This window comes from Cygnus olor, chromosome 27 (genome assembly GCF_009769625.2).
Source record: "Cygnus olor isolate bCygOlo1 chromosome 27, bCygOlo1.pri.v2, whole genome shotgun sequence".
In the NCBI taxonomy this organism is placed as follows: domain Eukaryota; kingdom Metazoa; phylum Chordata; class Aves; order Anseriformes; family Anatidae; genus Cygnus; species Cygnus olor.
In genome coordinates this window covers 301489-317623 of record NC_049195.1, presented here as the reverse complement: position 1 = coordinate 317623, position 16135 = coordinate 301489, and the positions used below count along the sequence as shown (strand labels likewise).

Sequence of the window (16135 nt, the reverse complement as noted above, 5' to 3'; positions counted from 1 at the left end):
TCCCCCTCTTCCCACAGGTAAAGTTTTCCAGGGCCATGGCCACCTTGTTTTCTACCATTCCCACTGCTGAGCATTCATCCCTCTTTCCTCCAGGTGTCAGTAAAACAAGCAAAGATAAACTGGGCTTGGGCAATGTGTGCCTTCAGGGGAATTATTATATTTTTTTTTAGGCTTACAGCTATTAGGGTTTTTAACACACTGAAACAGTTTCCCACATGATGTGCACCTTTCCATGCATTTTGACACATCTTCCAGCTGGGAAGCTGACAGGCTTTTTGCGAGGCTTGTGCTGTGGGTCAGGCTCATGCTGAGATGGGCCTGGGGGAGCAGTCCCAAGGTAAGGGTGAGGTTGCCATCAAATATATCAATGGCAAGAGGAGGGCCAAAGAGAATCTCCATTCTTTACTGGGTGTAGGGGGAACATGACTATAGAGGATAAGGAAAAGGCTGATGTTCTTAACGCCTTCTTTGCATGTCTTTACTAGCCAGACCACTTATCCTCAGGGTATTCAGCCTCCTGAACTGGAAGTCTGGGATGAGGAGCAGAAGAACCTTCCCACAATTCAGGTGGAAACAGTTAGAGACCTGGACTCCACCTGGACTCCACCTGGACTGTCACAAGTCCGTGGGGCCTGATGGCATCCACCCGAGGGTGCTGAGGGAGCTGGCAGATGTGATTGCCATCATCTGTCAGTGGTCATGGTCATCCAGAGAGGTCCTGGATGACTGGAGACTTGTTAATGTGACACCCATCTATGAGAAGGGTTGTAAGGAGGATCCGGGGCTCTACAGGCCTGCTAGCCTGACCTCGGTGCCAGAAAAGGTGATGGAACAGGTCATCTTGAATGCAATCATGCAGCATATGTGGGACTACCTGGGGATCAGGCCCAGTCAGCATGGGTTCATGAAAGGCAAGTCCTGCCTGACCAACATTATCTCCTTCTATGACCGGGTGACCTGCCTAGTGGATGAAGGAAAGCCTGTTGACGTAGTCTACCTAGACTTCAGCAAGGCCTTTGATACAGTCTCCCATAGTATTCTCCTGGAGAAACTGGCAGCCCATGGCTTGGACAGGTACGCTCTTTGCTGGGTTAAAAACTGGCTGGACGGCCAGGCCCAGAGAGTGGTGGTGAATGGAGGGAAATCCAGCTGGTGACCGGTCATAAGTGGTGTTCCCCAGGGGTCAGTGTTGGGGCCCATCCTCTTTAATATCTTTACTGATGATATGGATGAGGAATTGAGTACACCCTCAATAAGCTTGCAGATGACACCAAATTATGAGGAAGTGTTGATCTGCCAGAGGACAGGAAGGCCCTGCAGAGGGACCTGGACAGGATGGATCAGTGGGCTGATCGACGGACAGGATGGATCGATGGGCCAATGGGAAGAGGTTCAACATGGCTAAGTGCTGGGTCCTGCACTTTGGCCACAACAACCCTATGCAGCTCTACAGGCTTGGGGCAGAGTGGCTGGAAGCTGTGCAGAGGAAAAGGCTCTGGGGGTGTTGGTCGATGCTCACCTGAACATGAGCCGGCAGTGTGCCCAGGTGGCCAAGAAGGCCAACGGCATCCTGGCTTGTATCAGGAATAGTGTAGCCAGCAGGACCAGGGAGGTGATCGTCCCCCCGTACTCTGCTCTGGTGAGGCTGCACCTTGAGTGCTGTGTTCAGTTTTGGGCTCCTCACTGCAAGAAGGACATCGAGGCCATGGAGCATATCCAGAGAAGGGCTACAAAGCTGGTGAAGGGCCTGGAACACAAGTCCTGTGAGGAGCAGCTGAGGGCACTGGGGTTGTTTTGTCTGGAGAAGAGGAGACTCAGGGGAGACCTTATTGCTCTCTGCAACTACCTGAAAGGAAGCTGTGGGGAGCTGGGGGTCAGCCTCTTCTTGCAGGTAACTAGTGACAGGACTAGAGGGAATGGCCTCAAGTTGTGCCAGGGGAAGTTCAGGTTGGAAATGAGGAGACATTTCTTCTCAGAAAGAGTAGTCAGGCATTGGGATGGGTTGCCCAGGGAAGTGGTGGAGTCACCGTCCCTGGGGGTGTTTAAGGAAAGGTTGTACGTGATGCTTGGGGACGTGGTTTAGTGGGTGACATTGGTGGTAGGGGGATGGTTGGACCAGATGATCTTGGAGGTCTCTTCCAACCTTAAATGTTCTATGATTCTATCTTATATGTCAAGGAGATATTATATACCAAAGAGATGTTATATACCAAATACTCAGAGACATTAGTACCAAATCTGCTCCATGTTTCATTCTTTGCCCTTTTAATTTGGAAGGGGAATTGCTGCTGGGGAAAAGCTTTACTGTCCCCTGTGTGGGAGCAAGAACAAGCCAGTAATCATGGTCTAATGCAGGGAAGAGACTAGGGAGAGGAATGCTGCTCCAAAGATGCTCCAGATGCTCATGCAGCATTGTCATGGGCATGATGCTCCCCATAGCCATCTCCATGGCTACCTCAGCGCTGAGCATTGGAGATGCAAGTGTTGCAGAAACTACGTTGTTAGCTTAAAAGCTGCGTGCTCACTTTTACCTAGTATAAACAAGCACCATTTGGGATGATCCAAAAGGTTTATCCCCAGGGATGCTAGCTGTTTTTCAGCCAGAGCTTGAAGGCAGCTGAGATTTGCAAATTTTTTATTTATAAAAAACTGAGATTTGTGACATCATGCCTCAGACGCACAGTTACAGTGAGTGTACTGGGGTGCAGATGCAGCTCATTTTTTTTTTAATGCAGTGTGATAAAAACAAACAAAAAACCCCACACATAATATTCCTGCTTTTAGAATCAAGCCAAGATTATCCTATGGGCATGACTTTCCTAAAGGGAAAAAAAAAAAAAAAAGCTACCTCCCAATTAGTCCAGCATGCAGATAAGGAAGTTGAACTTTGCTTGGGGTGTGGAAAAAAATCATTTAGAATTGTGTTTTCTTCCCTGGGTAGCAATTACCTGTAAGCAACAGCAAAGACTTCGCACCATAGCAACATCTAGATGTTGCCAACCAGTTAATATATCTGCAACTGAGATGTGTTAGCATGAGTGGCTGAGCTGATACACTACAGCCTGCAACTCTCCTAGAGGATTTATTCCTTATTTCTATCTCCTGCTAACTCCCACCAGCTCTCAGCTGTAGCATAAATGCCGTGGCTTGCAGACCGCTTGGAGAAAGCTGGGATAAGAAAAGTTATGTTAAATCTGTACAGAACTACTATGGATTAGATTACAAGGATAGAAACATGTAGGTTTGTCAGGGCTTGGAGTTGCTATCTAGCAGGGCTTAAGGAGGATGGAGGAACATAAATCTTGCCAAGGGACCAAGAAGATTGCTCACACCAGGCTTGGCACAATGAGGTATCTTGCAAGCAAAGCCCCATCTGCAACCATGAAATAGGAAATAATAATCAGTGCTAATAATACAACATGGTTTATAATTCCCAGGGTATTTTATTGTCTGTATTCTGGCCAGAAACATCTGCACCATTCAAAATATTTTTATGGTATCAATAGTCCAAGGATTTTGTCACGTAAAAAATAAATTAAGCTGGAGCAAATCCTCTGGGACTTGAATTCTCACCAAGCTTAGCATGTGTGGGAGCTGGAGTTATTCTGCTAAAGATTCATTAGGTCATCCATTGCACAAAAAGAACCAAAGATGTTTAGTTTGGTACAATCATGTCAACTCCTCAGCAGAGATTAAATTATGTAAAGCTGCAAATTGGGGTATTATTGCTCCCTCAGTAACCACTGTAACTCTTCTGCAAAAATAGCTTTAAAGGGAATATCTTGGGGACTGGGATGAGAATGAAGTTTGGAAAAACATTTTGCTGCAGCTGTTTCCTCTGGAGATGCTACAGTTTTAGCTTTTGGAGATATTTTAAGGAGATGATGAGAGAAGTAGATGTAAAAGGACAAAAGTCCTTTTTCTGGAGAAAAAAAGAGATCGGTGTTCCTTGAAAAATAGAAAGGAATAAAAGGAAAATGAAAAAACAATAGTAAGCCCTCATGTTATTTTAATTCCAAAAATAGGCAGGTTGTGGTAGAATTGGCTGTAAACACTTTTCCTGTATTTTTTCCTTAGTTCCCACCAGTTTCTTATTTCTGGGACTAAGGAAAAGGGATTTATGTCTCAAAATAGGTGTTGGTGGGGAACTGCACCTGGGCTAGCGCCAGAGCTCCTGGCTCCTGCTGCTGTCTAGCCATTGATCTTCTGTAGACACTTCTCAGGGTCAGTCATCGAGCACAAGGAAGGTGTGCCAGGTGAGGTGCTGCAGGGGTTGAATTTCAAGAGAGAAGATATGAGAAGGGAAATGGTTTAATGGTTTAGTTAAATGCACAGAACACAGATCCCATACAAAACAAGATAGAGGAAAAAAAAAAAAAACTCTGATGAAGGAGATAACTACTTTTTGTAAAACACACTGCATCCAGGAGCTGGAAATAAGTCATTTCTAGTCTTTATGTTATCAATAAATGAGCAGGGGTAAGGTGTGTCAGCCTACAGAAGGGAGTGTACGGGGTCTGACAGGGATGGAGTTCATTTCACCACAGTGTTGTGTTCTGCTCTTCTAGCTAGATCAGTGTTGATACCTCACCAACATTTTGGCTCCTGCTGACACAGAATCAAGGCTGTCTCTTGAGCCCCTTCCTCCCCCCCCAAAAGACAGTAGGCTGGGGCTAGGCAAGAGCTCCAGGGGACATCACTGTTGCAGCCAACCTAAACTGACCAAAGAGATATTCCATACTGTATAATGTCATGCTCTGCAATAAAAGCTGGGGAAGTGAAAGCAGAAGGGTGTGTGTGCCTGTGTGTATGTGTCTCTTGTTATGAAAGTGTCTGTCTTTCCAAGCAACTGCTACATGTATTGAGGCCCCTCTACCCAAGAAGTGGCCGAACATCACTTCGTCATGGGAATTAGAGACTATTTTTTTCTCCTTTTGGTTCTGTGAAGTCTGTTTTTTTTTTTTCAGGTGGAGTGAGAGAGTGGGCCATTCATTGATGAGAGTGGTGGTGCCCATTGGTTGTTAAACCACTGTAGAAGGCCCCTTTGGGAAGGAATCAGAAGTTATTCATAAACCTCATGACCTTGCTTCAGCTGAGGAATCATTAGCCAGCTTGTCCTCATTTTCATTTTTTTTCCTAAAACTAAAAAGAATCCCCAGTCTATTTGGTTTAGAACAATTTTCTGGATTATTCATTGGTTATTTACTACTAACCCAGAGATGCAACCAGTCATGTTTTTAATCTGTCTATCTACCAAGCAGGAAACAGCACTACGGTACTTCTGACCATGCATATTTATAACAATCATCTCTCTTGGGATGAACTCCTCTGTTATTCATTGCTCATCTGTGTGGCACTTCATTTACTATGGTCCAGCTACAAGAAATAACTTTGGTAAGAAGAACTAATTGAATTAGGCTCCTTTGTTTGCACACTTGTATGGTTTTTTAATCAATGGATCAGCCCAACAAATATTTTCAGTTACTCGCCTTTTCAGGTAGATAAGCCCTTTGCTCTTCTATACCACATACTGAGTATAATTTTATTTAAAATGTAGTACTGCTGTTGAGAGGGGCTTAAAAACATGAAGTATACCATTCCTTTATAATTTTGTAAGAATTACATGATTGTAAGACTTCAAAATATACCCAGAAGGTTTGTAGATGTGTTTTCTAATTGAATTCCAGGTACTAACATCTCTTCTCTGTACCCCACTGTGGTACCCCTGCCTCTCCCCTCCACCAGCCTTCCTCTGAAGACAAAATCACAGAATCATTAAGGTTGGAAAAGACTTCCAAGATCATCTGGTCCAACCATCCCCCTACCACCAATGTCACCCACTAAACCATGACCCTGAGCACCAGGTCCAACCTTTCCTTAAACACCCCCAGGGACGGTGACTCTACCACCTTCAGTTCCAATGCCTGACTGCTCTTTCTGAGAAAAAAAATTCTCTTCATTTTCAACCTGAACTTCCCCTGGTGCAATTTGAAGCCATTTCCTCTTGTGTTATCGCTAGTTATCTGCAAGAAGAGGCCAAGCCCCAGCTCCCCACAGCTTCCTTTCAGGTAGCTGCAGAGAGCAATAAGGTCTGCCCTGAGCCTCCTCTTCTCCAGACAAAACAACCCCAGTGCCCTCAGCTGCTCCTCACAGGACTTGTGTTCCAGGCCCTTCACCAGCTTTGTAGCCCTTCTCTGGATATGCTCCATGGCCTCGATGTCCTTCTTGTAGTGAGGGGCTCAAAGCTGAGCACAGCACTCGAGGTGTGGCCTCACCAGAGCGGAGTAGGCACGTAGCCATGTTGAACCTCATGCCGTTGGCCTCAGTCCATCGACCCATCCTATCCAGGTCCCTCCGCAGGGCCACCCTACTATCTTGGAAGATTGACAATACCCTCCAATTTGGTGTCATCTGCAAACTTACTGAGGGTGCACTCAATTCCCTTATCCATATCATCAGTAAGGGTATTAAAGAGGATGGGCCCCAACACCGACCCCTGGGGAACACCACTCATGACCGGTTGCCAGCTGGAAATGATTCATTTTAAAGACAATTTTTGCTGGTGACACCACCACATAGTTTTTATATGGGCTGAAGACATGCCATTGGGTTCCTGCAGAAATTCTTTGAACATGCACTCACCAAAGCCCTTCTTTGCAAAAAGGCTTTGCAATACTGACCTCTGCTGGCAAATACTGCATAGAACCAGATGGCTTTGGGCAGCAACAACCTAAATAATGCATAACATAGGTATTTTATGCATTATTGCTGGCTTTGGGTAGCAATAATCCTTTAATAATGCATAAAATGGGGTATTTCCCTGTCAGTTACCAAGTAGAGAGTTTTTCAGTTAGGGAAATGCAGGGAAATCCTCACTCACTTTGAAGGCACGGATCTGTCAACCCCTTTATAGATTTCATAAATAATAACTTGCTGATAGGGTCAAAGTGCTTTAAAGATTATGGAGGATACTACAGAAATTTTAGACATTTCCTACCACAAAGCCATAAATGCTGTAAATTGGAAGTCAAAGGCCCCGGCTGTGTTTCCTTGCGGTGAAGCAGCTTCCGAACCACAAAACATATGAAACATATACCATTTCAGCTAGTGGAGCTTGAAAATGATCCCCAGCTCTGGCAGGGTCTCCTACCCACAAAATTGAGGACTTATCCTGATTTTTTGCCCCCCGCTCTCCCCCCCGAACTTACCTCTAATTAATTTTAAGAGGTGGGTTTACTTATGTCTCATCTTTCAGGCCTTGGGCAAAGGGGTTTCTTGCTTCCTAAAAATCCCTGCAACCACCACAGGGGCTGCTTTTTTCACCAGCCTCTTCAAGGACTACCAGAAACACCAGCCAGGGCCAAGCAATAATAATTAATGATCATAAATGCTGGTGAATATCTCCAGTGCACTGAGTACCCAGCCTGGAGGGTCCCCAGCCCCACAGGGGTTCTGGGTCTCCATTCCTGTGACTCCAGCACGTCTCCACCGAGGCCCCTGCCTGGGTCCGGGTGGCTGGAGCCGGGGTCCCATGGGTAGCTGGGCCCAGCCTTGCCACCTCTTGATGATGCCCTGCCCCAGAGTCCTTGAGCCGCCACCTACCCTTGGCTGCAGAGTGTTCCCAGCCCTGGAGCTCCAGAGGCCACTGCTCTGAGGCCTCTCCTCCCTGGCACGGCCATGGAGTGCCCCAGTCATGGCCTCTCATGGCCCTCATGGCACTCCCGCAGCATCTCCTCAGCCTTCCCAACCCACAGCTCCCCTCAGCCCCAGATCCCTCCCCTGGCTCCGGAGCCCCTACAGCCATGGCCTCATCCCCACCGTGGGCAGCCTCAGCCCTGGGAGCCTCTGAGGGGGCAGAGGGGACTGTGGGCCCAGCGTGCTCCCCCAAGGGGCTGCATCCCTCAGGCCCAAATGGTTCCCTACAAGACCCAGCACTGGTGATCGCAAAAAAAAAGGCAGGTGGTGGTGGGTTTGGCATGGGAGGGTTTAATGTGCTCCATTCCTGGGTCCATCCTGGGAGCAGAGAAGCATCGCAGTGTGCTGCTGCAGGAGGGCTGTGGTGGGTGGGAGGGAGTCGGGTGTGCATCCCAGCAGGGTCTGTATGTGCAGCGGGAGCACCAGCGGTCAGCGGAATCTGCGGGGGCACGTCCTGGCACCCTCCATCAGCCAGGCTCTGGGGGTGTCCCTGATGAGTGCTCAGACACTGAGGAAGAGATGTCACAGGGATCTGGGGTCCTACAATGCACGGACACAAGTGCCCCTGTGCCCAAGAAGGATGTACAGACCCCAAGGACACTGAGGAAGGGTTGTTGGAGGGACCTGGATCCCTACAGCACATGGACACAAGTGCCCTGCGACTGGGAAGGATTCTCAGACCCTGAAGGACACTGAGAAATAGATGTCAGAGGGACCTGGAACCCTACAACACCTGAGTGTCCTATGCCCAGGAAGGATGCTCAGACCCCCAAGAACACTGAGGTGGAGGAAGCCTTGTAATGTTTGCACATGAGTTTGACAGGCAGGAGCTCCTGAAGCAAGTGCCTCAGGTCTTAGCCTGCCACCATACCTGGCAGAGCCTGGCCTAGAGCTTGAGTGCTGTGACACGGGGGATGTGGAAAGGACAGGTCTCCTCTGACCCTGTAGAGCTGTAGAGGGAGAAGGAGAAACAATCAGATGGTCGAGGAGGAGCACACAACTCCCCTCCTTGCATCATCCTAGGGAGTCTGCCCACCCTGTGTCCACTGCTTACATGAGTCTGTTGCGGATGGGGCGGAAATGTTTGGTGAGCCTTATGGCGAAGATGATGTTGGGGATGAGGAAGAAGGTGCAGCATCCCAGGCTAAACCAGAAAGCATTCTGCAAGGAGAGAGCACACAGGTCCTGCTTGGCTGTTCGGGGAGAGGCAGGCCCAGAGGGGTCTAGGGAGTCTTGTGTTAGCTGGTCCTGATGTGGGGGCATCAGGGCTGCTGTCGGCTTCAGCTGCACTGAATATGTGCTACTTTGGGTAAGGGCATCCACAGAGGGACCATGACCACAGGGTCCTTACCCAGGGGTCAGCAATGCGGTCACACAGGATCACCCGCCCATTGTCCAGGGCCGTGGCAAGTGGCTGGCATGAAGCCACATCCTCCCTCAGCTGGAACAAAAAGTGAGGAGGCAAAGTGTAAAATCACTCCCAGCTCAGGGAGATACAGTTCGCTTCCTCAACTCCACAGCAAAGGCATGCACTTACCGTGTGCCCAACCCAGTGTAGGTACTGTGCAAAGTACCTCAGCTCCTTCCTTGTGAAGCAGCCAATCTCCTGGGCAGAGGGAAGGCAGCATGGACGTGAGGCTTGGAAATGAGGGCTGGAGGTGCTCCTTCCCTTCTTCCAGAGCCTCTTTACCACTTTTCCTTTCTGGCTGTGGGGAATTGTATCCCCCTGAAGCCTCATCCAGCCCTGGCTCACCTGCCGGAGGATCTGCTGGGCTTGCAAGGGCAGCTGGGCTTCCACCGAGGCTGTGGTGGCCAGCGTTGTCTTCACCCGCTCCTGGAGAAGCACAGGGAGCACAGAACACCCTTAGAGCAGTGAGCATCACTGGTCCAGTGGGACAGGTGCCCCAGGTGTGTGGGGAGTGGAATGTGCAGAGTGAGGCTTCAAATTGGGTCTGATTGTTGGTAGGCAGGGAGAGAGAAAACTCCTGGCAGGGAGTGGGCTAAACAACATGGGATGGCTCTATCAGGGATGCAGCTTTGAGTGCTGCAAGGGGGTTCTAATTTGCAGCAGCGAAACTGAGTCACTGAAGAAACCAGTCCTCCTGGGGTTACATCTTTCCTGGGCTTCCATCACCCTATAAATCACTTCTGGGATGCTGGGTAGCAAGACCCATATGGCACTGCATATTTTTTGGAGCTGAAAATAGTACCTGGAGGTGTGGTGCCAATTGAGAGAGGAACCGGATGCTTTCTCCCAGCTTCACCTGCAGGACAGAGAGGTGAAATAGCTGCAAAATCCCTGTTCCCCCCTCCACAGTGACACAAGATGCATGTCAGACATGGACTCACCACCAAAGCCTCCTGTGTTTGCACCGTGGAGTTTTGTATCTGCCACAGGGCTTGGGCCTCAGTAGCCAGCCGCCCTGCCACTGTGCCATTCCTCTGCAGGGAACAGTGGGATGAGGACAGCCCTCTGGGCATGCAGGTAGCCCCTGCTGCCTGCCCTACCACTCACCTGCATTTTCTGCAGCCCCTCCAGGCTCCTTGCAAGGCCAGGGAGGCTGGTCTGCACTACAGGGATTTTCATCTAGAGGAAGATAGAGTCATAGTCTGCCCGAAAACCAGCCCTGGAAAGTGGCCCCCTGTTGGGCTGGCCGCAACATGCCCACCACTGGGGGGACCATCTCCCTGTCAGCATCCCCTCACCTCCTCCTGGAAGCGTCTGTAGTCTACCTCGTCCACGCCGCTGCGGGCAAAGGTCTCCAGATCCTGCCTGCCCTCACTGCGGAGGAGCCGCACATCACCAAGGTGCGTTGTGAAGTCACCCAGGCGTTTTTGGAAGTTGGCCGTGTACTGCAGGCGTGAGACAGGGGGATGCCACAGGTTTGGGACCAGGTATCTCCATCACATTAGCTTCAATAAAGCTCTTGCATTCCCCTTCCCAGAAGCTCTGGTTGAAGCCAGCCCTCACCTTGGGTGTTTTGAGGTGCTCATCCAGGTCATAGGACTTCTCTAGCTGCAGCACCTCCCACAGACCTGCACCACTCTTGCACTCCCTGCAAGTTGAAGGGACAGTGGCAACATCACCACAAGCCTCACACTAATTAGGGGCAGAGGTGGTATCCTGTGAGCACCTACCGGTAAGTGGTGCTGAGGTTGGAGTCTCTCCTGAGGTTGAGCTGGCGGGTGAGGTTCATGGATGGAGGCAGGTTCCCAGGGGTGTCAATGAACTGGGCAAAACAGTAAGAAAAAGAGGGGTAGGGTCAGACACAGGCACTCCCAGACATGATTCTGGGATTGCTCTGCCCTCACAGGTGCATGTTGGGGTGCCCCATCCCATCTGGAGCTAATCTTGCATGTATTTATATGATGTTGGGAAGGGAAGCAGAGGAGAGCCCTTTGCACGGCCCTGCCTGTGTGTGCATGACTGCAGGATAAAGCCTGGTGCTGTTCCTAGCCCCACAGCAGCATGTCACCAGTCACAAGCACCTCAGAGCACAGCATCCCCAAACACCCAGGGGACAGGGGTGAAGGTGGGAGCATTGTCACTCCAAACAAATTAACCAGCAAAAAGCCAATTTCCTGCTGCTGTTGCAAATCCAGCGGCCTAATCCTCATCTTAATATTCTGGTCTAGGATAAGGCTTTCCAAGCAGGGTTCAGGGAGAGGAGGCAGAGCATTTGTAGGCATCTTGGTGTACCCAAGCAGACGTGTATGGAGTGATGGACAGATGCATGGCTACCCACCTTATAAATCTCCTGGTTGACCCAATTCCTGCAAACCAATGTCTGGATGTTGCCCCCAACCAGGAACGTGGCAAAAACCAAGAGGATGAGGAGCCAGGAGAACAGGAAACCCAGGCCTACGCCACTGAAAGAGGGAGAGGAGGCACGGAGGCACTGCTGGCAGCTTTGCAGACCTGAGCAGGCTTGCGGCAACCTGCCCAGCCCTGCGGCTCCTTCCTGCGCCTGGGCATGCTGGCTGGGCGCGGGAGCTGCGGGCTCCCAGGGAGGAGCAGCTTCTCCCAGACCTGCTGGCGCAGGCGGTGGCTACAAAAGCCTTTCTGCTCAGGTGGCTCCACGTTCGTCCCTTTGATTTTGTCCCCCTCTGTTTTTGGGGTGGCATGAGATGGCTACAGACCCCTGGGACCCAGAGGGATGCTTACACCATAAGGAACTTGGCGCCAGCTTCTCCTCGGCACTCGTAGTCACTTGGGTCCTCCCGCTTGGAGAGCCCATATGCCCCCAGGGCCATCCCCACCACGTTGCAGGCAGTGATGAGGAGGATGATGGAGCACAGTGCCATGCCCGTGATCCACCTGGAGAAAGTTGCAGCCTCACGATACAGTCCCAGATATGTCTCATGGGGGCTCAGCACCCACCTCCACTGCACCCCCAGCATCCATTTGTGTCACCTGTACCGCTCGAAGCGCTCCACCTCACGGAGGAAAGGCTGGGTCCGGTTCTCTGCCTTCAGCAGGGCCTCGCTGACATGCCAGGTATAGTCAGGGAGGGGGAAGCCATCGGCAATGCTCTGCACCTTCTCTGACACTTGGGTCATCTCCTCCCGCAGCTCTGCAGGACCAAGACCATGGTGAAGTGGGTCCGTGTGTCCCATGCCACCCCCCTAAACCCAGATTTACCCCACGGAGGGCAACACTGATCTGCATGGGCATCTTGCTCACCCTGAATGACCTGTGCCATCCTCTCCACAGCCAGCTCTGGGATAGAGTTGAAGGTACCGTTGCCCTGTGAGGAGAAGAGAGGGTAGGAGCAGCTCAGACGGGGCTGCCTATGGGCACCGGGCTACCCCACTTCAACCCCATCTGCCCCTACCTGCCGAATCATCTCTGCAAAATCACTTCGGGGCAGACCAGCCAATGTCTTCAAAACCTTCTCCACTGAGGGCACCTAGGTGGTGGGAGAAAGCATCCCATGAGCCTTGTGGGTGCCAGAGGGGCAGGGGGGACCAGCACCCTGTCTCACCTTGCTGTAGTCAGCACCCAGCTCCAGGCTCTGTGCCCTGCCCAGGATGCTGGCGCAGGAGGTGCAGCGTGGGTCGTCTAGGAGTGCGACCACACGCTGCCGCCGTTCCCGCAGCACTGGCTCCAGCTCAGCCCGTGCCGCTGTCAGCACCCGCACCGTCTTGTCGAGAATCTGTAAATGGTGCAGCGAGGTCTGTAGGTCTTAAAGAGAAAGCCCAAGGCTAGTTCTCACTGCTCCACTTGGCCACCCCAGTCCCTGGCAAGGCTTTGACAGTGGCCCAAGGGAGAGCCATACCTCCTGCCCTGTCCTGCAGGTCTGCCAGTGCTGTGTAGGTCATTGCCTTCAGCTGTGCATGGATGGAGAGTCCCACGCTGCGACTTACTCCTGCAAGGCACCGTGATAGCATCAGCTGTTTGTCCCAGCCCAGGCTGGGGTGCACTGGGAGCTTGTACAATGCTTACCTGCCAGGTCGGAGATTATCCGCTGCCGGGGCACTTCAAACTGGTCCACCACCATCTGCACACCCTGCAAAGAGAGAGGAGCTGGTGTATGGGGGCACATGGCAGTAGCATCCTCCAAGAGGGGATGAAACCCTACTTTTCCATTAAAAATGCACCAGCTTCACCTGACCTCCCAGTCTGCTCCACCCTGGGATAGCAGAGTTGCTTGGGGACCCACCTGGGGGACATTGTCAATGTGCTGCCGCAGTGTGCGCAGTGTGTCTGGAACAGCACCAAGCCCTGGCTCCATCTGCTCCTTCACCCGTTGGTTGGTGACCAAGGCACAGATGGCACTGGTCCTGCCAGGGACAAGCAAGCAGTGATGGGGGGGGTCCCACAGAGCAACCCCATCCCTGTCCCCATGGGCACGGTCCACCCTGGGGTGAGGGGGGACAGTGGTGGAGGGCTTTGGGGCACTCACAGGATGATGAGGGAGGTGATGGAGAGGCAGATGAGGAGGCAGCGGCGCCGGCAACCCAGTGAGCGCCGATGGGCACGCAGGCGGCCCCCGCACCGCTGCTGGCTCCGGCAGTAGCAGAAGCACAGCCCAGCCACCGGAACAGCCACAGTGAAGAGCAGAGCCACTGCAGCACAGATGACGTAGCCCAGCTCGTACTGCACGACCTGTGTGACGGCAGAGCACAGTCAGCATGGTCACATGCAGATTTTGGGGCACTCCATCCACTCACTGTCATGAATTCCCCATCCTGGGCAGGTGCCACTACCATGGCTTCCCTGTCCCCATGTCCCTGCTCACCTGTGATGTCCGAACTGAGCTGGGGTCATTCAGGGCTGCCCTGAGCAGCTCTGTAAAAAAAAACATGATGCCAGTGAATGCGCTGGGGGCAGCTCCCATGTCCCACAAGATGCATCCCCATCCCTCCCCTGGCACTGTACCACTCGGTGCAGGGACAAAGCAGCTCAGACCCCGCTGACCATTCCTAGGTGACTAGCACAGGGATTGCAGAGGGGCTCCAAGGGATGGTGGCACCCACGGAGGTAATGTCATGGGTCCCTGGGAGACTCACCTGTGGGCAGAGGGTTTTGCTGGATGAGGTCCAGGTAGTGTCGGACGAGGCTGTAGAGGGGGTCGAGTGAGCTGGCCACCCGGTGCAGTGCTGGTACCCGGATTTCGGCATGGGTGTCGGTGAAGCGGAGGATGCTGCCAGGGCTGCTGGGGTGGCATTGCTGGGTGCCGGCCGGGTGCAGCAGCACCCAAGTGAGGAGCAGCCCGGCCGCCTGCATGGCTTCGGCGGTGAGGAGAGAGCCGGGCGGCCCCGTCAGCCTGCGAGCGCACGGAGGGGCATGCCTGGTCCTGGCTGGCTTCTCTGGCTGCTCTGGGAAACCTGCCTGACAGGTCGGCTGCTGTGTTGAGCCCAGACGCTGCCGCAGCTGCTCCCCAGGGCTCCCCGGGGCATCTGGGCTTGGCTGGGCCGTGCAGAGGCGGGGTTATGAGCCACACAGTTTTCCAAACCATCCCAGGCCTGTTTTACAACCACTGAGTCCCCCCAGTCCCCATCATCCCCATGGGCAGCAAAGCCCCCTCACCCCGGGCTGGAGGAGTCCCAGGGCTGCATCCTGCAAGCCAGCATGGGCTGAGCACTAGTGGCAGGGACGGCTGGAAGCAAGACTGCTTCCCCTGGGGGGCAATGTGCAGTGTGGCGCAGTTCCCCCCAAGAAAAGGCACATTTTCCCCAGCCAGGGGTGCTTGCAGCACCTTACTGGAGAAGATGGGGGACACCAAGCGCTGCTCCTCACAGCCCTTCTGGGAATGAGATGCAAAATGGACTGGAAAATCCTGCCCTGGACATACAGGCTTGACTGAGTCCCTGTCCTGGGACAAAACTCCCAGGACTAGAAAAGCATGGAGTCAGAAGAGCAATTACATGCAAGGCATCTGTATAAGTCTATATGTCTGCAAAGCAGCCCCAACCACCCCCGCTTCCCTGTACCATGGGAACCACTCCTCCTGCCACTCCCTAAGTCTCCCATGGGTGTCCATGACCCAGGGCAATTCTCTACCCATACACTGACTCCTTTCCATGGCGGCCATCCCCACACAAATTCATGGGGTAGGCATGGGAAGCAGGAGTGGACTGTGTTAGGGCATCCACTGCATTAATTCTATGAATGATTGCAGGCAGAGACATTAAAAAGTGAACAAAAATTATTTAATAATATATTAAACTGAGCAATAGATACGGGAAATGACAATAAATAAGAAAAAAAATCCAATCCCAGTGATTTCCCAACCCAATAATCATTTACTTTCCCAAATATTTCCCACTTCCCATGCTAACAGTTCCTGAACCCAGAGAGGATTGTTGGGGAGGGGTGAATTTTGGAGCGGAAGGGATGGGGCTGGTGGCAGCGGCTGGTGGACAATGGCATGTGTCGTGCCCCATCCTGCACCACAGGTGGGCATGAGTGGCTGGGGGCTGTTTTGTCCTCCTGCTCTGCACCTGAGGGGTGACCGTGCAGCTCCCAGCTCTGCTGCAGGTGGGTCCATAGCAATGACACTGGGAGAGCCACTGCCAGCCCAGGCTGAGGATGCAGGTGGTGGGGATGCTGTTGCCAGTGTTGGGCAGAGATGCAGGTGGTGGTGCTGGTGCTGGCATGGGATGCCAGGAGTGGCAAAGAGGAATGCGAAACACTGATTAGCTACAGCACTAAAGAGGGGAAAGGGCAAGCGAGAGGGCTGAAGAGTGTGGCTGAAGCTGAAGCAGATGCCTGCAGAGGTCTCTGCGCCTGCGTGCTGAGCAGGCCTGAGTGCTGTGGGGGCCGTCGAGGAGTGCAGGGTCACGGGTAGCCGTAATACTTGGCTATGGTGTGGTCCTTCTGCAGCTGCACGAAGAATTGCACGGGGCCGATCCTCTGCGGGGGGACGGCAAAGCTGCTTCATGCCCCTCAGAAGCCCCTGGGCATCGGGCTCTCTTGCTGGGTGCCATGGTGCTG

At 52.3% G+C, this 16135-nt stretch overlaps 1 protein-coding gene across 2 annotated transcripts; it reads right to left on the bottom strand.

Moving 5' to 3' along the window:
* Positions 1–7966: 7966 nt before the first annotated feature.
* On the bottom strand, positions 7967–14590 carry PROM2 (prominin 2). Of its 2 annotated transcripts, none has more exons than XM_040538546.1 (24): positions 14209–14590; positions 13938–13987; positions 13602–13804; positions 13359–13479; positions 13142–13205; positions 12975–13064; positions 12681–12880; positions 12531–12605; positions 12380–12443; positions 12110–12269; positions 11861–12013; positions 11442–11565; positions 10834–10925; positions 10667–10751; positions 10402–10548; positions 10211–10282; positions 10045–10137; positions 9906–9959; positions 9449–9529; positions 9233–9301; positions 9047–9136; positions 8750–8856; positions 8567–8645; positions 7967–8203 (listed from the first exon to the last, which is right to left on the bottom strand). In XM_040538546.1, the coding sequence occupies exons 1-23, from the start codon at positions 14423–14425 to the stop codon at positions 8582–8584; spliced, it is 2475 nt and encodes an 824-aa protein (XP_040394480.1). In that variant the 5' UTR covers positions 14426–14590; the 3' UTR covers positions 7967–8203; positions 8567–8581. The 2 variants fall into 2 exon arrangements, with proteins under 2 accessions (XP_040394480.1, XP_040394481.1); XM_040538547.1 differs by having other exon boundaries at positions 12116–12269.
* Positions 14591–16135: the final 1545 nt, after the last annotated feature.

Coding starts and splice junctions, on each gene's coding strand:
- PROM2 (XM_040538546.1), bottom strand. CDS start 14,425: ATGCAGGCGGCCGGGCTGCTCCTCACTTGGGTGCTGCTGCACCCGGCC. Junction 12,270..12,379: donor GATGGCACAGGTCATTCAGG/GTGAGCAAGATG, acceptor TTGGTCCTGCAG/AGCTGCGGGAGGAGATGACC. Junction 10,138..10,210: donor AGGGGCTGCAGAAAATGCAG/GTGAGTGGTAGG, acceptor TGTTCCCTGCAG/AGGAATGGCACAGTGGCAGG.